Source organism: Salmo salar, chromosome 10, assembly GCF_965601325.2.
Source record: "Salmo salar chromosome 10, fSalSal1, whole genome shotgun sequence".
In the NCBI taxonomy this organism is placed as follows: domain Eukaryota; kingdom Metazoa; phylum Chordata; class Actinopteri; order Salmoniformes; family Salmonidae; genus Salmo; species Salmo salar.
Window position 1 is genome coordinate 68,659,664 of NC_138300.1, and position 26,013 is coordinate 68,685,676.

The 26,013-nt window shown below is 41.7% G+C and overlaps 1 protein-coding gene across 1 annotated transcript in view; it reads right to left on the reverse strand.

Annotated features, from left to right (window-relative positions):
- Nucleotides 1-26,013, reverse strand: part of brsk2a (BR serine/threonine kinase 2a) — a 572,400-nt gene that overhangs the window by 78,171 nt on the left and 468,216 nt on the right. The window contains exon 9 of the mRNA XM_082956614.1: nt 20,498-20,529. Coding sequence (XP_082812740.1) covers nt 20,498-20,529 — 32 coding nt within the window. The remainder of the gene's footprint in view (nt 1-20,497; nt 20,530-26,013) is intronic.

Sequence of the window (26,013 nt, forward strand, 5' to 3'; positions counted from 1 at the left end):
AGGGCTACCGACGTTAAGGCTAATCTAAAGACGGTGCTGGCTAAAGCTAAAACTGGCGAGTGTAGAGAGTATAGAGATATTGTTATCCACGTCGGCACCAACGATGTTAGGATGAAACAGTCAGAGGTCACCAAGCGCAACATAGCTTCAGTGTGTAAATCAGCTAGAAAGATGTGTCGGCATCGATTAATTGCCTCTGGCCCCCTCCCAGTTAGGGGGAGTGATGAGCTCTACAGCAGAGTCTCATAACTCAATCGCTGGATGAAAACTGTTTTCTGCCCCTCCCAAAAGGTAGAATTTGTAGATAATTGGCCCTCTTTCTGGGACTCACCCACAAACAGGACCAAGACTGGCCTGTTGAGGAGTGACGGACTCCATCCTAGCTGGAGGGGTGCTCTCATCTTATCTACGAACATAGACAGGGCTCTAACTCCTCTAGCTCCACAATGAAATAGGGTGCAGGCCAGGCAGCAGGCTGTTAGCCAGCCTGCCAGCTTAGTGGAGTCTGCCACTAGCACAGTCAGTGTAGTCAGCTCAGCTATCCCCATTGAGACCGTGTCTGTGCCTCGACCTACGTTGGGCAAAATTAAAGATGGCGGTGTTCGCCTTAGCAATCTCACTAGTATAAAGACCTCCTCCATCCCTGCCATTATTGAAAGAGATTGTGATACCTCACATCTCAAAATAGGGCTACTTAATGTTAGATCCCTCACTTCAAAGGCAGTTATAGTCAATGAACTGATCACTGATCAAAATCTTGATGTGATTGGCCTGACAAACATGGCTCAAGCCTGATGAATTTACTGTGTTAAATGAGGCCTCACCCCCTGGTTACACTAGTGACCATATCCCCAGTGCATCCCGCAAAGGCGGAGGTGTTGCTAACATTTACGATAGCAAATTTCAATTTACAAAAAAAAAAAAACAACAACGACGTTTTCGTCTTTTGAGCTTCTAGTCATGAAATCTATGCAGCCTACTCAATCACTTTTTATAGCTACTGTTTACAGGCCTCCTGGGCCATATGCAGCATTCCTCTCTGAGTTCCCTGAATTCCAATCGGACCTTGTAGTCATCGCAGATAATATTCAAATTTTTGGTGACTTTAATATTCACATGGAAAAGTTCACAGACCCACTCCAAAAGGCTATTGGAGCCATCATCGACTCAGTGGGTTTTGTCCAACATGTCTCTGGACCTACTCACTGCCACAGTCATACTCTGGACCTAGTTTTGTCCCATGGAGTAAATGTTGTGGATCTTAATGTTTTTCCTCATAATCCTGGACTATCGGAGCAGCATTTTATTACGTTTGCAATCGCAACAAATAATCTGCTCAGACCCCAACCAAGGAGTATTACAAGTAGTGCTACAAATTCTCAGACAACCCAAAGATTCCTTGATGCCCTTCCAGACTCCCTCTGCCTGCCCAAGGACGTCAGAGGACAAAAATCAGTTAACCTGTAGGGGGCAGTATTGACACGGCCGGATAAAAACGGACCCGATTTAATCTGGTTACTACTCCTGCCCAGTAACTAGAATATGCATATAATTATTGGCTTTGGATAGAAAACACCCTAAAGTTTCTAAAACTGTTTGAATGGTGTCTGTGAGTATAACTGAACTCATATGGCAGGCAAAAACCTGAGAAGATTCCTTACAGGAAGTGCCCTCTCTGACAAGATCTTGTTCTTCTTGTCTCTGTTTATTGAAGACTGAGGATCTTTGCTGTAACGTGACACTTCCTACGGCTCCCATAGGCTCTCAGAGCCCGGGAAAAAGCTGAATGATATCGAGGCAGCCCCAGGCTGAAACACATTTACGCTTTTGGCAAGTGGCCGATCAGAGGACAATGGGCTTAGGCGCGTGCACGAGTCGACCCCGTGCTTTATTTTCTTTCCTCTTTTTACCTAAACGCAGATTCCCGGTCGGAATATTATCGCTTTTTTACGAGAAAAATGGCATAAAAATTGATTTTAAAAAGCGGTTGACATGCTTCGAAGTACGGTAATGGAATATTTAGAATTTTTTTGTCACGAAATTCGCCGTGCTCGTCACCCTTCTTTACCCTTTCGGATAGTGTCTTGAACGCACGAACAAAACGCCGCTGTTTGGATATAACTATGGATTATTTGGGACCAAACCAACATTTGTTATTGAAGTAGAAGTCCTGGGAGTGCATTCTGATGAAGAACACCAAAGGTAATAACATTTTTCTTATAGTAAATCTGACTTTGATGAGTGCTAAACTTGCTGGGTGTCTAAATAGCTAGCCCTGTGATGCCGGGCTATCTACTGAGAATATTGCAAAATGTGCTTTCACCGAAAAGCTATTTTAAAATCGGACATATCGAGTGCATAGAGGAGTTCTGTATCTATAATTCTTAAAATAATTGTTATGCTTTTTGTGAACGTTTATCGTGAGTAATTTAGTAAATTTTGTTGTAAATTCACCGGAAGTTTGCGGGGGGTATGCTAGTTCTGAACGTCACATGCTAATGTGAAAAGCTGGTTTTTGATATAAAAATGAACTTGATTGAACAAAACATGCATGTATTGTATAACATAATGTCCTAGGTGTGTCATCTGATGAAGATCATCAAAGGTTAGTGCTGCATTTAGCTGTCTTCTGGGTTTTTGTGACATTATATGCTAGCTTGAAAAATGGGTGTCTGATTATTTCTGGCTTGGTACTCTGCTGACATAATCTAATGTTTTGCTTTCGCTGTAAAGCCTTTTTGAAATCGGACAGTGTGGTTAGATTAACGAGAGTCTTGTCTTTAAAATGGTGTAAAATAGTCATATGTTTGAGAAATTGAAGTAATAGCATTTCTAAGGTATTTGAATAATGCGCCACAGGATTCCACTGGCTGTTACGTAGGTGGGACGATTTCGTCCCACTGGCCCTAGAGAAGTTAACCACCTAACTGAGGAACTCAATTTAACCTTGCGCAATACCCTAGATGCAGTTGCACCCCTAAAAACTAAAAACATTTGTCATAAGAAACTAGCACCCTGGTATACAGAAAATACACGAGCTCTGAAGCAAGCTTCCAGAAAATTGGAACCGAAATGGCGCCACACCAAACTGGAAGTCTTCCGACTAGCTTGGAAAGACAGTACCGTGCAGTATCGAAGAACCCTCATTGCTGCTCGATCATCCTATTTTTCCAACTTAATTCAGGAAAATAAGAACAATCCGAAATGTATTTTTGATACTGTCGCAAAGCTAACTAAAAAGCAGCATTCCCCAAGAGAGGATGGCTTTCACTTCAGCAGTAATGAATTCATGAACTTATTTGAGGAAAAGATCATGATCATTAGAAAGCAAATTACGGACTCCTCTTTAAATCTGCGTATTCCTCCAAAGCTCCGTTGTCCTGAGTCTGCACAACTCTGCCAGGACCTAGGATCAAGGGAGATACAAAGGTCTTTTAGTACTATATCTCTTGACACAATGATGAAAATAATCATGGCCTCTAAACCTTCAAGCTGCATACTGGACCCTATTCCAACTAAACTAGTGAAAGAGCTGCTTTCTGTGCTTGGCCCTCCTATGTTGAACATGATAAACGGCTCTCTATCCACCGGATGGGTACCAAACTCACTAAAAGTGGCAGTAATAAAGTCTCTCTTGAAAAAGCCAAATCTTGACCCAGACATTATAAAAAACTATCGGCCTATATCGAATCTTCCATTCCTCTCAAAAATAATTGAAAAAGCTGTTGCGCAGCAACTCACTGCCTTCCTGAAGACAAACAATGTATACGAAACGTTTCAGTCTGGTTTTAGACCCCATCATAGCACTGAGACTGCAGTTGTGAAGGTGGTAAATTACCTTTTAATGACGTCAGACCAAGGCTCGGCATCTGTCCTCGTGCTCCTAGATCTTAGTGCTGCTTTTGATACCATCGATCACCACATTCTTTTGGAGAGATTGGAAACCCAAATTGGTCTACATGGACAAGTTCTTGCCTGGTTTAGATCTTGTCTGTCGGAAAGATATCAGTTTGTCTCTGTGAATGGTTTGTCCTCTGACAAATCAACTGTAAATTTCGGTGTTCCTCAAGGTTCCGTTTTAGGACCACTATTGTTTTCACTATATATTTTACCTCTTGGGGATGTCATTCGAAAACATAATGTTAAATTTCACTGCTATGCGGATGACACACAGCTGTACATTTCAATGAAACATGGTGAAGCACCAAAATTGCCCTCGCTAGAAGCCTGTGTCTCAGACATAAGGAAGTGGATGGCTGCAAACTTTCTACTTTTAAACTCGGACAAAACAGAGATGCTTGTTCTAGGTCCCAAGAAACAAAGAGATCTTCTGTTGAATCTGACAATTAATCTGGATGGTTGTACAGTCGTCTCAAATAAAACTGAAGGACCTCGGTTTTACTCTGAACCCTGATCTCTCTTTTGAAGAACATATCAAGACTGTTTCAAGGACAGCTTTTTTTCCATCTACGTAACATTGCAAAAATCAGAAACTTTCTGTCCAAAAATGACGCAGAAAAATAAATCCATGCCTTTGTTACTTCTAGGTTGGACTACTGCAATGCTCTACTTTCTGGCTACCCGGATAAAGCACTAAATAAACTTCAGTTAGTGCTAAATACGGCTGCTAGTGCTAGCCTCCAGTGCTAGCCTCCCTACACTGGCTTCCTGTTAAGGCAAGGGCTGATTTCAAGGTTTTACTGCTAACCTACAATGCATTACATGGGCTTGCTCCTACCTATCTTTCTGATTTGGTCCTGCCGTACATACCTACACGGACGCTACGGTCACAAGACGCGGGCCTCCTAATTGTCCTTAGAATTTCTAAGCAAACAGCTGGAGGCAGGGCTTTCTCCTATAGAGCTCCATTTTTATGGAATAGTCTGCCTACCCATGTGAGAGACGCAGACTCAGTCTCAACCTTTAAGTCTTTACTGAAGACACATCTCTTCAGTAGGTCCTATAATTAAGTGTAGTCTTGCCCAGGGGTGTGAAGGTGAACGGAACGGCTGGAGCAACAAACCGCCCTTGCTGTCTCTGCCTGGCCGGTGTCCCCTCTCTCCACTGGGATTCTCTGCCTCTACCCCTATTACAGGGGCTGAGTCACTGGCTTACTGGTGTTCTTCCATGCCGTCTCTGGGAGGGGTGCATCACCTGAGTGGGTTGAGTCACTGACGTGGTCTTCCTGTCTGGGTTGGCGCCCCCCCTTGGGTTGTGCCGTTGCGGAGATCTTTGTGGGCTTTACTCGGCCTTGTCTCGGGATGGTAAGTTGGTGGTTGGAGACATCCCTCCAGTGGTGTGGGGGCTGTGCTTTGGCAAAGTGGGTGAGGTTATATCCTACCTGTTTGGCCCTGTCCGGGGGTTTCATCGGATGGGGCCACAGTGTCTCCTGACCCCTCCTGTCTCAGCCTCCAGTATTTATGCTGCAGTAGTTTATGTGTCGGGGGGCTAGGGTCAGTCTGTCACATCTGGAGTATTTCTCTTGTCTTTTCCGGTGTCCTGTGTGAATTTAAATATGCTCTCTCTAATTCTCTCTTTCTCTCTTTCTTTCTTTCTTTCTTTCTTTCTTTCTTTCTTTCTTTCTTTCTTTCTTTCTTTCTTTCTTTCTTTCTTTCTTTCTTTCTTTCTTTCTTTCTTTCTTTCTTTCTCTCTCTCGGAGGACCTGAGCCCTAGGACCATGCCTCAGGACTACCTGGCTTGATGACTCCTTGCTGTCCCCAGTCCACCTGGCTGTGCTGCTGCTCCAGTTCTAACTGTTCTGCCTGCGGCTATGGAACCCTGACCTGTTCACCGGACGTGCTACCTGTCCCAGACCTGCTGTCCCAGACCTGCTGGAACCCTGACCTGTTCACCGGACGTTCTACCTGTCCCAGACCTGCTGTTTTCAACTCTCTAGAGACAGCAGGAGTTATAGAGATACTCTCAAAGATCGGCTATGAAAAAGCCAACTGACACTTACTCTTGTGTTACTGACTTGTTGCACCCTCGACAACTACTATGATTATTATTATTTGACCATGCTGGTCATTTATGAACATTTGAACATCTTGGCCATGTGCTGTTATAATCTCCACCCGGCACAGCCAGAAGAGGACTGGCCACCCCTCATAGCCTGGTTCCTCTCTAGGTTTCTTCCTAGGTTTTGGCCTTTCTAGGGAGTTTTTCCTAGCCACCGTGCTTCTACACCTGCATTGCTTGCTGTTTGGGGTTTTAGGCTGGGTTTCCGTACAGCACTTTGAGATATCAGCTGATGTAAGAAGGGCTATATAAATACATTTGATTTGATTTGATTACTATCTCCCAAATTAAACTCTATAAGGTACATCTATTTCATCGCTAAATAGTCATCTTATTAATCATTACTTCTTATCATATCATCATTCTGAAAAGTCATAACCTGCAAAAACCCCAGCCTTACTCATGACTCAGTACTACACAAATTGGTTGAATTATTTATTTACTAGCTACCTAAATAATAACAGGATAAAATACACACTTGATACATGAGAAGAAAGTCCCTAGCAGACTGACTCAATATGGCATTTTACCCAATGACATGGAGAGAGAGAGAGAGAGAGAGAGAGAGAGAGAGAGAGAGAAAGACACTCATCGTCGACACATTTCAGAATTATTCTCACATTAATCATATAGATTGCACACGATCTGACGCCCCTATGGAAAAAGAAAACATGAATGTATTTACGTGTTGGTGTCTTTGTCCATCATGTAGTCCTGAACAGAACTAGAGTTCACTCTTACATTCGCTCCTGAAGCTGCTTATTTGAAGATAAGGCAGCCGTGCCAATGGTTCCAGTGGGGTGATAAGAGTAGCGTACTACGGTGATTTGACAAGGGTAGTAGGATGGTTTGTAGATTTGGAGATAATTTACTCAGGAGGGGAGTATGTCGCCTCTTCCTCCTCATGTTGATTATTCAGGGTTCAGGATTCAGACCACTATGGACATGAACTGCAGCTCGCCGTCGCTCTGGACTTAAAGAAGGTGAATTTATTTCTTCACCTTGTGTTGAGGTTCAAAGTTCCAACCATTTCAAACATGTAGCTCCCACCTCATGTTTCCTGGTCTAATGTTAATTTTGTTAAGAACTGACTGATTTACACAGGGTTGAATTCAGTGATTTTCACATTCTGTAGGTTGATTATATCAAAACACCTTTAGGGTGTTTTTAACAACTTCCGGTTGCTCCAGGAAGCTTAGAATCGACACAGGTAGACCTCATAGTGGCCTGATGGATTGTCATCAAAGACAGGTTCATAAGGCATTCATAACCCACATAGGCGTCAGGTTGAATTTAGGGGCAATGTATTCCTATGGGGAGAAAAGTCATTGCAAACTGTTTGATGTTAACCTCTCTAGGGTAGGGGGCAGTATTTTCACGGCCGGATGAAAAATGTACCCAAATTAAATGGCCTACTACTCGGGCCCAGGAACTACAATATGCATATTATTAGTAGATTTGGATAGAAAACACTTTGACGTTTCTAAAACTATTTGAATGATGTCTGTGAGTATAACAGAACTCATATGGCAGGCAAAAACCTGAGAAAAATCTAACCAGGAAGTGGGAATTCTGGTGCTTGTAGTCCTTTCAAGTCATTGCCTATCGAACACACAGTGACTTAGGGTTCATTTTGCATTTCATAAGGCTTCCACTAGATGTCAACAGTCTTTAGAAATTTGTTTGAGGCGTCTATGATGAACAGAGAGCGAACAGAGGAAGTTGGAAGTTGTTGACTCAGGAAAGTACTGGCGTTCATTGGCGCGAATTCACGTGAGAGTTAACTGTGTTCCAAAACGTTTTTCAAGACATTGCAATCGTCCGGTGTGAATATTATTGAAGTTCTAAGTGAAAAAGGCCCTAAAGATTGATGCTATACATCGTTTGACATGTTTGAACAAACGTAAATATAACTTTTTTACTTTTCGTCGTGACATTTTCCGAACGCTTCCTACATTTGGAGTAGCTAACTGAATGCGCTAACAACAAGGAGCTATTTGGACATAAATTATGGACTTTATCGAACAAAACAACATTTATTGTGGACCTGGGATTCCTGGAAGTGCCTTCTGATGAAGATCATCAAAGGTAAGTGAATATTTCTAATGCTATTTATGATTTTAGATGACTCCAAAATGGCGGGTATCTGTATTGCCTAGTGTATTTTTCTGAGCGCAGTACTCAGATTATTGCAAAGTGTGCTTTCTCCGTGAAGCTTTTTTGAAATCTCTCACAGCGTTTGCATAAAGGAGATGTTCATCTATAATTCTTTGAATAACAGTTTAATATTTTATCAACGTTTATGGTGAGTATTTTTGTAAATTGTTGTGCTGATTCACCAGCAGTATTGGAGGCAAAATATTTTCTGGACATCATGCGCCAATTTAAAATAGGGTTTATGGATATAAATATGAACTTTATCGAACAAAAAATGCATGTATTGTGTAACATGATGTCCGAGGAGTGTCATCTGATGAAGATGATGAAGAGGTTAGTGCATAATTTTAGTTGGTTTTCTGGTTTTTGTGACACCTGTCCTTGCTAGGAAAATGGCTGTGTGCTTTTTCTTGTGTTGGAACTGTCCTAACATAATCTAACTTTATGCTTTCGCCATAAAGCCTTTTTGAAATCGGACAATGTGGTTACATTAAGGAGACATGTACCTTTAAAATGGTGTAAAATAGTCCTTTGTTTGAGAACTTTGAATTATTACATTTTGTGGTTTTGAATTTGGTGCTCTGCTGTTTCACGCTAGCGTCCCACCTGCCCAAGAGAGGTTAACACCTTCTTTTCACTGTTAAGGGTTAATGCCACACGGTCAAGGTTAGGCTTGCACAGATCGGGAGGACCTTAGGAACATTCCTGTGGTTAAATTGTCCTTCTAACCCTAACGCCGCTGTCCCCCAAAAGCACCTGAAATTTAGGGGCAGGCTTCATTTTGGGACAACTTTTTTCACGGTTGCTGCTCTCAGAGCGAGCTACGGTCAAGCGGGGCATCTCGTTGAACTCGGCACAGCCTAGAGATCATGGTAATACCATTGCAGGCTCTGTGTGTCTTTAAACACCGCACTCTTCATCCTTGTTGTGTGTGTGTGTGTGAGCTTTTCTTTGACATCTGTTTGGAGAAATGACTGATTTACAGTTCATGAGGGTTGCCTAATCACACATATGAAGTTGTGGAAAGATCTGACCTTTAAACCCTTCGAAACAGCCCCTATGACACCATTTTAAGGCACTTCTGGTTGACACAGGAAGCTGAAAGTGAACACATATCCTCCTTGGGTTAGGCTCTTATAGAATATTGAGTTTACTTTAACAACTGACTTATTTACAGAGGGTTGAACGAGTGTGTGTTATTTCAGAAAATCACAGAAAATCACAGAAATCTCTCAGAGCTCCGAAACCCGCCTTAACGGATTCATCTTAACTCGCTGCAACCGGATCTGTAGCTTTTAAAAAAAATAAAAACTCATTTTTTTGAATATCACCAATTGTACATTGTACAATTTCTCTTAAATGACGATAGATAAATGTCTGGTTATTTTTTTCCTGACACCGTAGGCTCATGTACTTTGACGTGAAGCGGTCAAATTAGTGCTCTATTTTCATTTTTGACCTTTAATCCCAGAAAAATGGCCTTAACTTAAAAAGCGTTGAGGCCTCAACTCCATCTTGTTCGGGGCCAACTGCCCATTATGCCAAACCAATGCTCACCAAGTTTCGTCTTCGAAGACTTTTCCGTTTAGGAGAAAAGGCCACGTTGTGATTGGTGATGTTTGTTACATTTGCAATATGATTCCATTCGCCCTCTTGTGGTATAATCCGGGACAGGTGAAAAATGACAGAGATTTGAACATTTTATAGAACGGAAACCGAATGTCCGAGAGACTCCGTTCGATGACTTCCTGGAAGATCCGGCCCCGGTGCATGACCCGACGCCGTCCGCGAATTTTACAAACGTTCACAGACGTCTAGTAAGGGACTGTACATTTGCAATATGGACTTTCACATCAACCATACAGCAAATGCCGAAATGTTCCGAAGTGTCAAAACCTCTACACCAGTTCTCTCCTCCCCTCTGCGGGTGAGAGGTTGTTATTGTCAACCATTGCCAAGCTGATCTGACCCATTGTGATCCTCACAGGACAGTCATGACATGTGTTAGCCTCAATCTGTTTCACCTCTAATTTCCTTAGTTCTTTCTTTAACCCCTGTGCGGCCTGACATCCAGCGAAAAATCCTATCGACATTAGCATAACAAAATGTCATAATATTTTTTTTTCAATTTTTTTTTCAAATTATATCGTTTTATAGATACACCTCTCCTGAATCGAACCACGTTGTCCAATTTCAAAAAGGCTTTACAGCAAAAGCAAAACATTAGATTATGTTAGGAGTATATTGTAAAAGTAGCCACATAGCCATTTTCCGACCAACCACATGCATCACAAATAACCAAAAAACAGCTAAATGCAGCACTAACCTTTGACAATCTTCATCAGATGACACACCTAGGACATCATGTTACACAATACATGCATTCTTTTGTTCGATAAAGTTCATATTTATATATAAAAACAGCATTTTACATCGGTGCGTAACGTTGACTAACTATCTTCCCTCAAATGCATCCGATGAAACAGCACTACAATTTACTAAATTACTATTCGAAAACATTTTTAAAATGTAATATTGTCATTCTAAGATTTATAGATGAATATCTCTTGAAAGCACCTGTAATGCCAGATTTAAAAATAACTTTACTGGGTAATCACACTTTGCGATAAAAGGGGATGCGATACTCAGAACAATAGGCTAGCAATAGCAATAGGCTAGCCATCTTGGAACAATCGCATATCAAATCTAGCCTTGTATACTATTGTCAATAATCCCTTACCTTTGATTATCTTCATCCTTAGGCACTTCCAGGAATCCCAGGTCCGCAACAAATGTATTTTCGTTCGAAAAAGTTAATCCTTTATGTTCCATTAGCTTGTTGTTGTTAGCGCGTTCTGAAGGCTGCACCAAAAGTTCCGACGTGCGCGGGGCTACTCTTTCAACAAAATGCATTTTTTTCTTATTTAGGTTCGTTCAAACATGTCAAACGTTGTATGACATAAATCTTTAGGGCCTTTTTCAACCAGAGCTCCAATAATATTCCAGGAGGACGATTGCATTGTGTTTCAAAACGTTTCGAAAGGGGAGGGTAACCCGGGGCGCCGGCGTCATAATGGTGATGGCCCTCTCCGTGTGACCACGTTCCACAGCGTGTCATTCTGTCAGTTTTCACAGTAGGAGACTCAAATCAGTTTGTAAAGACTGGGGACATCTAGTGGAAGCAATAGGAAGTGCTCAATGAACCATAGCTCACGGTGTGATTAATAGGCAACGTGATGAAGTTGAGTTCGCAATTCAGAATTCCACTTCCTGTTTCGATCTGTCTCGGGGTTTTGACTGCCATATGAGTTCTGTTATACTCACAGACACCATTCAAACAGTTTAGAAACTTTAGGGTGTTTTCTATCCACAAGTATTAATTATATACATATCCTAGCTTCTGAGTTTGAGTAGTAGGCCGTTTAAAATGGGCACGAATTTTTTTCAAAATGCGCTGTGGCGCCCCCTATCCTAGGCGACCGTCAAGAGGTTAAAAGACTATTATCTTTCAGAATACCAACTTGTTGTGGGAGGAGATTTTAATCAGGTATGTAATTCTCAGTTAGATAGGTCTCATGTTTCATCTCACTCTCAAACTGATCAGGCCTCTTGTGATCTCATTTGCTGCAGAGCATAATATTTTAGATGCCTGGCGTCTAAGGACTGTCAAAAATTATACTTCATTTTCTTCAAGACATTTTCACGGATAGACTACATATTTGTATATCCCTATATAAAACAGGTATATTCAGACAACCAAGCTGCTCCCCATAGTCATTTCTGACCATGGAGCTGTCCTGTATAGTATCTTACTTGACAGCTCCAAACAGAAAGGTGCCAGATGGTGCTTTAACTCAACTGCTGCAGAATAAGGCTTTTTTTGACGCAACTTTCAGCAAAGTTGAAATAATTGTTATTGTTTAAAATACAGATACAGCCACATCCCCTCAGTCACTTTGGGAGGTGTCAAAATGTTTTTTGAGGGGAAACTGTACCTCGTTTGCCTCACATCTTAATTCAACTCGCAGTATAAAAGTAGTAGACCTGGAAAAACAGATTGCGCTTGTTGAAAATGAGCATAAACAAACATTTATCACATGACCAGGCAGAAATGAATGATATGTTTAGGCATTTTTATTCCCAAATATATACGTCAGAGGCGGACCCTGAACATAGTAAGATGACACACTTCTTATCATCATTGGACCTTCCCAAACTCTACAGAGAGAAATCTGGATTCATTGACTCCCCACTTCCTCTTGAAGAACTGAAGAGTGTATTAACATCTACGAAAAGAGGCAAATCACCATGACTTGATAGTTTCGCTCCTGAGCTGTTTCTTGAAATATGGGATATTGTGGGGCCACTAATTCTTGGTTCTATCAATCATGCATGGAGAATTCCAGAGACCAAAACACCTAATTGATCATAGTTTTGTTAACCTGTTAGGGCTAGGGGGCAGCATTGACACGGCTGGATAAAAAACATACCCGATTTAATCTGGTTACCACTCCTACTCAGTAACTAGAATATGCATATACTTATTACATATGGATAGAAAACACCCTAAATTTTCTAAAACTGTTTGAATGGTGTCTGTGAGTATAACAGAACTCAAATGGCAGGTCAAAACCTGAGAGATTCCTTTACAGGAAGTGGCCTGTCTGACCATTTGTTGAACTTGTTTTCCATCTCTATCATTTACTAAGGATCTCTGCTCTAACGTGACACTTCCCACGTCTTCCATAGGCTCTCAGAGCCCGGGAAAAAACAGAATGTCGTCATTCCAGCCCCAGGCTGAAACACATTATCGCCTTTCTCAAGTGGCCCATCAAGAGACACTAGCTTATGCGCGTGACCCCGACCGCCCCCGCCTTTGGGATTTTTTCCTCTGTTTGCCGAAAAGGAGATTCCCTCTCGGAATATTATCGCTTTTCTACGAGAAAAATGACGTAAAAATTGATTTTAAACAGCGGTTGACATGCTTCGACGTACGGCAATGGAATACTTTGAATTTTATTGTCAGGAATTGCGCCAAGCGCGCGACACTTCTTTACTATTTCGGATAGTGTCTGGAACGCACGAACAAAACGCCGCTATTCGGATATAACGATGGATTATTTTGGACCAAACCAACATTTGTTATTGAAGTAGCTGTCCTGGGTGTGTATTCTGACGAAGACAACAAAAGGTAATGACATTTTTATAATAGTAAATATGATTATGGTGAGTGCTAAACTTGCCGGGTGTCTAAATAGCGAGCCCGTGATGCCTGGGCTATGTACTTAGAATATTGCAAAATGTGCTTTCACCAAAAAGCTATTTTAAAATCGGACATATCGAGTGCATAGAGGAGGTCTGTATCTATAATTCTTAAAACAATTGTTATGCTTTTTGTGAACGTTTATCGTGAGTAATTTAGTAAAATGTTAGCGAATTCCCCGTAAGTTTGCGGGGGGTATGCTAGTTCTGAACGTCACATGCTAATGTAAAAAGCTGGTTTTTGATATAAATATGAACTTGATTGAACAAAACATGCATGTATTGTATAACATAATGTCCTAGGGTTGTCATCTGATGAAGATCATCAAAGGTGAGTGCTGCATTTAGCTGTCTTCTGGGTTTTGGTGACATTATATGCTGGCTTGAAAAATGGGTGTCTGATTATTTCTGGCTTGGTACTCTGCTGACATAATCTAATGTTTTGCTTTCGTTGTAAAGCCTTTTTGAAATCGGACAGTGTGGTTAGATTAACGAGAGTCTTATCTTTAAATGGCTGTAAAATAGTCATATGTTTGAGAAATTGAAGTAATAGGATTTTTAAGGTTTTGAAAATCGCGCCACAGGCTGGCAGTGGCTGTTACGTAGGTGGGACGAATTCGTCCCGCCGGTCCCATAGAGGTTAAAAAAGGGCAAATCTCCCCTAGACTGTAAAAGCTATAGGCCCTTAAGCATTATTACAACAAAACTCAATCTGTTTGCAAAGAAACTTGCCATCAGATTGGAACTTCTTGTAGGACATCTAATTACCGATGATTAAAGTGGGTTTATAAAGGTTAATTTAACCTCAGACAATATTAGAAGTGTATTCCATATCATGAGTCTGAAAACGACCTAGCTGCACTTTTTAGTTTGGATGCAGAAAAAGCCTTTGATCGGCTAGAATGGAACTATTTATGGTGTGTTTCGGAGCCCTTTGGTTTTGGTAAAGGATTTTTGTCTATGTTACAAACATTGTATTCTGCATCCTAAGCAGTTGTGCAGACAGAAAAAATTATATCTTAGACTTTCTGTTTACAACGTTCCACAAAACAAGGATGTCTATTATCACCAATGCTCTTTGCCCTGTCTTTGGAGTCCCTTTCTCAAACAATTAGATTGAACCCACTTATTTCATCCATCAATATTAAAGGTACTCTGCATAAATTGTCACTCTATGCCGATGACACCTTATTGTATTTCTCAGATGTCAATTTCCCTTCCACAGATTCTGAAATGATTTACTCTGTTCGGTTCATTTTCTGGATACAAAAAAAACAGGGAAATCTATACTGGTGCCCCTTAACAGCCCTGCGGAATTGCTTACTTTGTGTACTGCATTCTCCAGTGCAGTGGCATGAGGCAGACTTTATTTATTTGGGCATATGCATACCCACCAAATTTACAGAGGGAACTATGTAAAACTAAAAGAGGATATCACCCCTGATTTGCAGAGATGGCCCTATCTTAAAATCTCATTACAAGGTAGGATTTCTACACAAAATATTAATGTACTCGGTCGACAAAATTGTATTTCTCTATGTTGTCTATACCTCCTCTGCCAAAATACTTTGAGGAATTAAAGTCAATTAGAAGTGTATTCCATAACATCTCGTGAACGCAACCGCATTGCCAGATTTAAAAATAACTTTACTGGGAAATCACACTTTGCAATAAATGATGTGGTATGCTCAGAAAAATAGGCTAGGCGATACATGTTAGCGCCATCTTGGAACCATCAACCATCAAAAATACTATTGTAAATATTCCCTTACCTTTGATTATCTTCATCAGAAGGCACTTCCAGGAATCCCAGGTCCACAACAAATGTAGTTTTGTTCGAAAAAGTTAATTTATGTCCCAATTGTTCCTTCTTGTTAGCGCGTTCCGAAGGCTACTCATAATGTACGAGGTGCGCTGGACTTGTCATCACGAATGTGCAAAAAATATATATTTACGTTCGTTCAAACATGTCAAACGTTGTATAACATAACTCCTTAGGGCCTTTTTCAACCAGAGCTTCAATAATATTCAAGGCGGACGATTGCATTGTCTTACTAAACGTTTTGAAAGGGGAGGGTAGCCAGGGGCACCCGCATCATAATGGTAATGGCCCTCCCCCTGTGACCAACTTCCAAAGCCTCTCTTTGCGTCAGTTTGTACCATAGAAGACTCAAACCACTTTGTAAAGACTGTCGACATCTAGTGGAAGCCTTAGGAAGTGCTAAATGATTAATAAGCCCCTGTGTGTTTCAATGGCAAAGGTTTGAAGTTATTCCACACATCAGATTTCCATTTCCTGTTCGGATTTGTCTCAGGGTTTTGACTGCCATATGAGTTCTGTTTTATATCCAAATCTACTAATTATATGCATATTCTAGTTACTGGGCAGGAGTAGTAACCAGATTAAATCGGTACGTTTTTTATCCGGCCGTGCAAATACTGCCCCCTATCCCCAACAGATTAATGGACTCCTGACAGTATGTAAATAGTTTTATTGTATACTAGTGTTGTCATGTCAGCTAATACTTGTAATGTAATCCTGCCTTGTATATTTTGTGTAATATGAAATAAAATAAAATGTTGATCACAAAAAAATAAAGAAACCGTCACAGGGAAGCTCATCTGTGTGCTCGTCGTCCTCACCAGGGTCTTGTCCTGTCTGCAGTTTGGTGTTGTAACTGACTTCAGTGGGCAAATGCTCTCCTTCTATGGCCACTGACATAGAAGGTGATAGAATACATATTTGTGTGCTCTTCATGGATGAATCCCGGTTTCAACTGTACCAGGCAGATGGCAGACAGTGTTTGGCGTCACGTGGGTGAGCGGTTCGCTGATGTCAACGTTGTGAACAGTGTCCCATGGTTGCGGGGTTTTATGGTATGGGAAGGCGTAAGCTACAGACAACGAACACAACTGCATTTCAAAGATGGCAATTTGAATGCACAGAGATACCGTGACGAGATCCTGAGGCCCATTGTCATGCCATTCATCCTCCGCCATCACCTTGTGTTTCAATGCACGGCCCATGTCACAAGGATCTGTACACAATTCCTGGAAGCTGAAAATGTCCCACCAGATATGTCACCCATTGAGCATGTTTGGGATGCTCTGGATTGACGTGTACGACAGCGTTTTCCAGTTCCCGCTAATATCCAGCATCTTCGCACAGCCATTGAAGAGGAGTGGGACAACATCCCATAGGCCACAGTCAACAGACTGATCAATTCTATGTGAAGGAGATGTGTCGCGTTGCCTGAGGCAAATGGTGGTCACACCAGATACTGACTGGTTTTCTGATCCACGCCTCTACCTTTTTTTAAAGGTATCCTTATTCCCAGTCATGTGAAATCCATAGATTAGGGCCTAATGAATTTCTTACAAATTACTGATTTCCTTATATGAACTGTAAGTCAGTCAAATCTTTGAAATTGTTGCGTTTATATTTTAGTTCAGTGTATTTGGGGACAATAGAATCTAGATTGTATTGGGAGAAGGGGGAAAGAATATTGTCTCAACTGTATGTAGCCTTGTGTGCTTATCAATTTTTTCCGCTTCTTCCTCTCCTGAGGGCATTGGGCTCTCTTTCAACTGGAAAGGTTTCTTGAAGCCTGTTCAGGGCTTCATCAGCGCTTGTGAACTCCATCCTCTGTGTTCCCTTCCATACCCATAGCACTGCAGGGAATCGGGGTTGAGACCTCAAGTGACTGCCTGATCAGAATGAAATTCTTACGTTTTTTCCTCAGTTTAGCAGACAGATCCTGGACAACTCGAATGGCCTGGCCATGGATTTTAATCTCCTTTCCCAGTGCCTTCCGAATATTGACTTTGGTCTGATAGTTCCACAGCTTAAAGATTACCATGTGAGGGTACAGTATTTAACCTCTCTGGGCTAGGTGGGACGCTCACCTACTCAACAGCCAGTGTAATCCCGTGGCGCGATATTCAAATACCTAAAAAATGCAAAAACTTCAATTTTTCAAACATATGACTATTTTACACAAGACTCTCGTTAATCTAACCACACTGTCCGATTTCAAAAAGGCTTTACAACGAAAGCAAAACATTATGTCAGCAGAGTACCCAGATTATGTCAGCAGAGTACCCAGCCAGAAATAATCAGACACCCATTTTTCAAGCTAGCATATAATGTCACATAAACCCAAACCACAGCTAAATGCAGCACTAACCTTTGATGATCTTCATCAGATGACAACCCTAGGACATTATGTTATACAATACATGCATGTTTTGTTCAATCAAGTTCATATTTATATCAAAAACCAGCTTTTTACATTAGCATGTGACTAGCATGTGACTAGCATTCCCACCGAACACTGCCGGTGAATGTACTAAATTACTCACGATAAACGTTCACAAAAAGCATAACAATTATTTTAAGAATTATAGATACAGAACTCCTCTATGCACTCGCTATGTCCGATTTTAAAAAAGCTTTTCGGTGAAAGCACATTTTGCAATATTCTCAGTAGATAGCCCGGCATCACAGGGCTAGCTATTTAGACACCCAGCAAGTTTAGCACTCAGCAAAGTCAGATTTACTTTAAGAAAAATGTTATTACCTTTGCTGTTCTTCGTCAGAATGCACTCCCAGGACTTCTACTTCAATAACAAATGTTGGTTTGGTCCCAAATAATCCATAGTTATATCCAAATAGCGGCGTTTTGTTCATGCGTTCAAGACACTATCCGAAAGGGTATATAAGGGTTACGCGCTCGACGTGTTTCGTGACAAAAAAATTCTAAATATTCCATTACCGTACTTCGAAGCATGTCAACCGCTGTTTAAAATCAATTTTTATGCCATTTTTCTCGTAAAAAAAGCGATAATATTCCGACCGGGAAATCGTGTTTTAGTACAAAGAGAGAGAAAATAAAAACATGGTGTCGCCCCGTGCACGCGCCTCAGTCTGATGGTCCTCTGAAAGACCACTTACCAAAGGCGCTAAAGTTTTTCAGCCAGCGGCTGGAATTACATCATTCAGCTTTTTCCCGGGTTCTGAGAGCCTATGGGAGCCATAGGAAGTGTCACGTTACAGCAGAGAGGGTACTTCCTGTACAGAATCTTCTCAGTTTTTTGCCTGCCATATGAGTTCTGTTATACTCACAGACACCATTCAAACAGTTTTAGAAACTTTAGGCTGTTTTCTATCCAAAGCCAATAATTATATGCATATTCTAGTTTCTGGGCAGTAGTAATAACCAGATTAAATCGGGTACGTTTTTTATCCGGCCGTGTAAATACTGCCCCCTAGCCCTAACAGGTTAAAATGTAAATGTAAGCCAGGGCATTGAAAATGGGTCGTGGATGGGTATTCCAGCATGACAATGACCCAAAACACACGGCCAAGGCAACAAAGGAGTGGCTCAAGAAGAATCACATTAAGGTCCTGGAGTGACCTAGCCAGTCTCCAGACCTTAATCCCATAGAAAATCTGTGGAGGGAGCTGAAGGTTCGAGTTGCCAAACGTCAGCCTTGAAACCTTAATGACTTGGAGAAGATCTGCAAAGTGGAGTGAGACAAAATCCCTCCTGAGATGTGTGCAAACCTGATGGCCAACTACAAGAAATGTCTGACATCTGTGATTGCCAACAAGAGTTTTGCCACCAAGTACTAAGTCATGTTTTGCAGAGGGGTCAAATACTTATTTCCCTCATTAAAAAGCAAATCATTTTATAGCGTTTTTCAGGATTTTTTGTTGTTGTTATTTTGTCTCCCACTGTTCAAATAAACCTACTATTAAAATTATAGACTGATCATTTCTTTGTAAGTGGGCAAACGTACAAAATCAGCAGGGGATCAAATACTTTTTTTCCCCACACGATTGACAACTCCATTGTGTCCTCCTCCCAGAATGCTAAGAGCCTTGGCGTGACCCTGGACAACACCCTGTCGTTCTCCGCTAACATCAAGGCGGTGACCCGATCCTGTAGGATCATGCTCTACAACATTCGCAGAGTACGACCCTGCCTCACACAGGAAGCAGCGCAGGTCCTAATCCAGGCACTTGTCATCTCCCGTCTGAATTACTGCAACTTGCTGTTGGCGAGGCTCCCTGCCTGTGCCATTAAACCCCTACAACTCATCCAGAACGCCGCAGCCCGTCTGGTATTCAACCTTCCAAAGTTCTCTCACGTCACCCCGCTCCTCCGCACACTCCACTGGCTTCCAGTTGAAGCTCGCATCTGCTACAAGACCATGGTGTTGCCTACGGAGCTGTGAGGGGAACGGCACCTCCGTACCTTCAGGCTCTGATCAGTCCCTACACCCAAAGGGCACTGCGTTTTTCCACCTCTGGCCCCCCTACCTCTGCGGAAGCACAGTTCCCGCTCAGCCCAGTCAAAACTGTTTGCTGCTCTGGCACCCCAATGGTGGAACAAGCTCCCTCATGACGCCAGGAGAGCGGAGTCAATCACCACCTTCCGGAGACACCTGAAACCCCACCTCTTTAAGGAATACCTGGGATAGGATTAAGTAAACCTTTTTAAAAAAAATGTTATGTATTATTTCTTACATTGTTAGCCCAGAAGATCTTAAGTGTTATTACATACAGCCGGGAATAACTATTGGATATCAGAGCGATGTTAACTTACAAACACTACAACCAGGAATACGACTTTCCCGAAGCGGATTCTTTGTCCCCACCACCCAGGGCATTTGAACTGATTCCAGAGGCCTACCAAAAACAACCCCGTCGGAGAAGAGGGAGACAGAATGGTCTTCTGGTCAGACTTCGTACCCAAGAATGCTGGGTACAGGATCTCTGTCCTTGCTGCTAATATGGTGAGGCCATTCATCAGAAAAGACGCACGCACACAAGCACTCACACAAAACCAGACTTTTCTCTAATGCGCGCTTCCCGCTCCCTTGCTTCCTCCTCTTAACCCAGACCAACTGAGACATCCCTCCCTCCCATCACACTTGTCTCCCCACCTTTGACTACTTTCATCCAATTTATCCTAACTCTTCCTTTGTCCCTTTGAATTCCCGAATCACAGAGAGAACATTAGGATGAAAAGAGAGAAAAGAAAATTACACTCACATGTACCAGTTGTGCTTCTGAATCTGTTCTAACTGTAGGAGAGAAAGAAAGGAGAAATGTAAACCAACAAGACACAAAAACACCTGTTTCAAGCCATTTACACATACACAAGTCTGGTAATTTTCATCAGGGCACCCAGTAGCAAAATGCTTTAAAAAGTTTTGCAATGGAAAACTAAAATGTGCATTTCTTATTGGACAAGTAGCTCCCTGTTTCACTTTGTTTCAGACTGTTGCCTAAAAAACACTACCCATTTCATGAGTCATAATCAAACACAAAATTATCACAAAATTATCGATTATCAAAGACAATACAATATTGATATTAAATCGATATTAAATTGCTTCCTCCAGTACATAAGAACTCGATAGGCCAATAGTCACCACAGTATTCTGGACACAATAATAATACACAGTAATGCAATATGGGAGATGGCAGGTCTCTTGATCTATCCCAGCCCTACAGCTATATATATATATATATATGAGAGAGAGAGAGAAATTATGTCAGATCAGATCAGAGCATTATACACATTCATACACACTGCTCTAACCCTGCCAAGCCCTCTGGCTCAAAGGTGGTCTCTATTTCTTTCTCTATTTCTCTCTCTCTGCGCTGGTGAGCAGTGCAATGAGTTGGCCTCTACCCAGTACCCCGTGGGCAGAAAGACTACAGCTCATTGTCTGAGAGGACCATGAGAAAGAGATAAACAGAGAAGAAAACAATAAAAAGAAAAGAAGACAACCCATAGAATGAACCCAAGGTGTGACTGGTGCAGTGGACTATGAATGTCATTGTCAATATGAATTGCTTTTTCGTCTGATTCTCTGTGCCCTTATAGCAATTGCTGCTGCCATAGACTTTATTAAAGAGGACATAGTTCAATATAGCAACTTGCTATTCTAAGGTTTCAGATCAAGGAACCTATGAAGTAATCTCTCAAGGAACGTGTTGCTTTCCCTCACAAAGTGAGTGTGTGTTTGTGTGTGCATGTGCATGTGTGAGAGCGAACGAGAGAGAGTCTCAATGTTGAAGCACAAAGACAATCCCAAGAGGTGAATTGACAGTGCCTTTTTTATCCACAGCATAATTATTAACTAGACATGCTTAAAGATGTATTCAATGTCTGATTTGATATTGTTACCCATCTACCAATCACTGCCCTTCTTTATAAAGCTTTCAAAAGGCTCCCTTATGTTTTATGTATGGGGAACAGAGGAAGGGTTAGTCTTTCAAAAATCATGTCAACCCTTATTATTTCACACAGAGTCCATGTAACATATTATGTGATTTGTTAAGCCAGATTTTACTCCTGAACTAATTTAGGCTTGCTTAAACAAATGGGCTGAATACTTATGCAACGACTATATTTTAATTATCAAATTGTATTAATCGTAATCATTACTATTAATATATATTTTTTGCACTTTGACATTACAAAGTATTTTGAGTTCATTGTTGACAACAAATGACAATTAAATAAAGTTTTATCCCACTTTGTAACACAATAACATTTGAAGAAATACAAGGGGTATGAATACTTTTGCAAGGCACTGTATAAGGCACTGTATAAAATCTGTATAAAATCAATGTGTCAACTTAAAAACAACTCCAGGTGTATCTTGAATGAATATACTAAATTACAAGTAAAGCGTTTGAAATTGAAGTACATTTTTAATGAGTGTGTTTAAGTTTAATGATAGTGAACATATCGTATACTGAAAAACAATGAATTTGAAGTACATTTGTAATACGTTTATTGAAGGTTGATGACAGTATATAGTATTAAAAACTATGTTTTAAGTGAGAATAGGCATTGGTCTGATGCCAAAATATAAAGGAAATTCACATGAGCACCGCAATGCCTATTCTACCAATGCTCTACCAAGATTTTCCAGCACACAGCTTGACCAACTACAGGAGCTATGTTGGTATTGTACTTCAAACGATGTGTAGGCAGTTTGCTTAGGATTCAAACCTTCTCAAACAGCCTAGTTCATACTCTTAGAGGAGATGCTTCCACAATAACGTGATTTGTACCGCATACAAGGTAAAGTATTGGATTCTTCACACTCCGTAATAAGACATTATCCCATTATGCTACCTTTTCATGCTTTTTGAAATTAAATGAACACAAGTTTTGCTGGTTTGTCTTGTAGTAATGTGGTGCATGCCCATATTTCCTTAAACCTTTATTTTAGCAAAGTATTTAATTGAAAAAAATATATCATAATAACATCCTTTTTTGGTAAGAAGGTGCCCAGCATAAAAACCGGTGGTGGTGTGTTGGACACAGTAGCTCAGATAGAGAGAGCCTGTCTGCCTCCCTGATTTCTGTAACTGTTATCTTACCTGTGTAATTTTGTATTATGCTCAAATATGGTCCTGTTATATCAATTGCTGTGCTAATCAATGGACAGTTCATTGCCTCTGTCAAAATAGTATGTATGTTATTTTTGAAATAAAGATGGCAACGCAACAATAATACACATTTACAATAGGCCTATATCTAAAAATATATACAGCCAAATTATATACAGTGCAGTGAAAAAGTATTTGCCCCCTGATATTGTCACGTCCTGACCAGTAAAAGGGGTTGTTTGTTATTATAGTTTGGTCAGGGCGTGGCAGGGGGTGTTTGTTTAGGGTCTTTCGGGGTGTTTTGGTTTATGTTCTATGTTAGTGTATTTCTATGTTCATTCTATTTGTTCTATTTCTATGCGTAGTTTATTGGGTTGACCTTCAATTGGAGGCAGCTGTTCCTCGTTGCCTCTAATTGAAGGTCCTATTTAATAGAGGTGTTTTTGTCATGGGATTTGTGGGTAGTTGTTTGTATAGTCATTTTGTCCTTACGAGACTGGTTTTTCGTCGTTGTTTTGTTTAACCTGTTGGGGCTAGGGGGCAGTATTTGCACGGCCGGATAAAAAACGTACCCGATTTAATCTGGTTACTACTCCTGCCCAGTAACTAGAATATGCATATAATTATTGGCTTTGGATAGAAAACACCCTAAAGTTTCTAAAACTGTTTGAATGGTGTCTGTGAGTATAACAGAACTCATTTGGCAGGCAAAACCCTGAGACATTTTCTGACAGGAAGTGGATACCTGATGTGTTGTATTGACCTTTAAACCTATCCCATTGAAAAACACAGGGGCTGAGGAATATTTTGGCACTTCCTATTGCTTCCACTAGATGTCACCAGCCTTTACAAAGTGTTTTGAGTCTTCTGGAGGGAGATCTGACCGAACAAGAGCCATGGAACGATGATGTCCCATTAGACACCTGGCGCGCGAGTTCATGTTGGGTACCCTCGTTCCAATACGTTATAAAAGAGTATGCATTCGTCCACCTTGAATATTATTCATGTTCTGGTTAAAAAAGGCCCTAATGATTTATGCTATACAACGTTTGACATGTTTGAACGAACGGAAATATATTTTTTCCCCTCGTTCATGACGAGAAGTCCGGCTGGCTTAGATCATGTGCTAACAAGACGGAGATTTTTGGACATAAATGATGAGCTTTTTTGAACAAAACTACATTCGTTATGGACCTGTGATACCTGGAAGTGACATCTGATGAAGAGAATCAAAGGTAATGGATTATTTACATAGTATTTTCGATTTTAGATCTCCCCAACATGACGTCTAGTCTGTATCGCAACGCGTATTTTTCTGGGCGCAGTGCTCAGATTATTGCAAAGTGTGATTTCCCAGTAAGGTTATTTTTAAATCTGGCAAGTTGATTGCGTTCAAGAGATGTAAATCTATAATTCTTTAAATGACAATATAATATTTTACCAATGTTTTCTAATTTTAATTATTTAATTTGTGACGCTGACTTGACTGCCGGTTATTGGAGGGAAACGATTTCCTCAACATCAATGCCATAGTAAAACGCTGTTTTTCGATATAAATATGAACTTGATAGAACTAAAAATGCATGCATTGTCTAACATAATGTCCTAGGAGTGTCATCTGATGGAGATTGTAAAAGGTTAGTGCATCATTTTAGCTGGTTTTATGGTTTTGGTGACCCTGTCTTTGACTTGACAAAACATTACACACAACTCTTGTAAATGTACTGTCCTAACATACTCTAAATTTATGCTTTCGCCGTAAAACCTTTTTGAAATCGTAAAACGTGGTTAGATTAAGGAGATGTTTATCTTTCAAATGGTGTAAAATAGTTGTATTTTTGAAAAATTTGAATTTTTACATTTATTTGGATTCAAATTTGCCGCTCTTGAAATGCACCTGCTGTTGATGGAGTGCACCACGGGTGGCACGCTAGCGTCCCACCTAGCCCATAGAGGTTAAGGCTGAGAAATGTGTGTTTTCCAAACGAGCCGTTTCCTTTCTGGGTTATCGCATTTCCACCACGGGGGTGGTGATGGAGTGTGACCGCGTTAAGGCCGTGCGTAATTGGCCGACTCCAACCAAGGTGAAGGAAGTGCAGCGGTTCTTAGGCTTTGCCAATTACTACCGGAGGTTTATCCGGGGTTTTGGCCAGGTAGCGGCTCCCATTACCTCACTGCTGAAGGGGGGGCCGGTGCGTTTGCGATGGTCGACGGAGGCGGACGGAGCCTTCAAGAAGTTGAAGACGCTGTTCACTGACGCACCCGTGTTGGCGCACCCGGACCCGTCTCTAGCATTTATAGTGGAGGTGGACGCATCCGAGGCTGGGGTGGGTGCCGTGCTATCACAGCGCTCGGGTACGCCATCGAAACTCCGCCCCTGCGCTTTCTTTTTGAAGAAGCTCAGTTCGGCGGAGCGTAACTATGATGTGGGGGACAGGGAGTTGCTAGCGGTGGTAAAAGCTTTGAGGGTGTGGCAGCACTGGCTTGAGGGAGCTAAACACCCCTTTCTCATCTGGACCGACCACCGAAACCTGGAATACATCCGGGCAGCGAGGAGACTGAATCCGCGTCAGGCAAGGTGGGCCATGTTCTTCGCCCGGTTTAGGTTCACTATCTCCTATAGACCGGGTTCCCTTAACACTAGAGCCGACGCGCTGTCCCGTCTCTATGACACGGAGGACCGGCCCATCGATCCAACTCCCATCATTCCAGCATCTAGGCTGGTGGCACCGGTGGTATGGGAGGTGGACGCGGACATCGAGCGGGCATTAGTGTTGGAACCTGTGTCTGCGCAGGTTCCCGTGGGTCGCATGTATGTGCCGCTCGGTGTTCGTGATCGTTTGATTCGATGGGCGCACACGCTACCTACTGCGGGTCATCCTGGTGTGGCGAGGACAGTGCGGAGTCTCAGGGGGAAGTACTGGTGGCCCACCTTGGCTAAGGACGTGAGGTCCTATGTCTCTTCCTGTTCGGTGTGCGCTCAGAGTAAGGCTCCTAGGCATCTACCGAGAGGGAAGTTACAGCCCCTCCCCGTTCCACAACGGCCATGGTCGCACCTGTCTATAGATTTCTTGACAGATCTTCCCCCCTCTGAGGGGAACACTGCGATTCTGGTGGTTGTGGATCGGTTCTCTAAGTCCTGCCGTCTCCTCCCA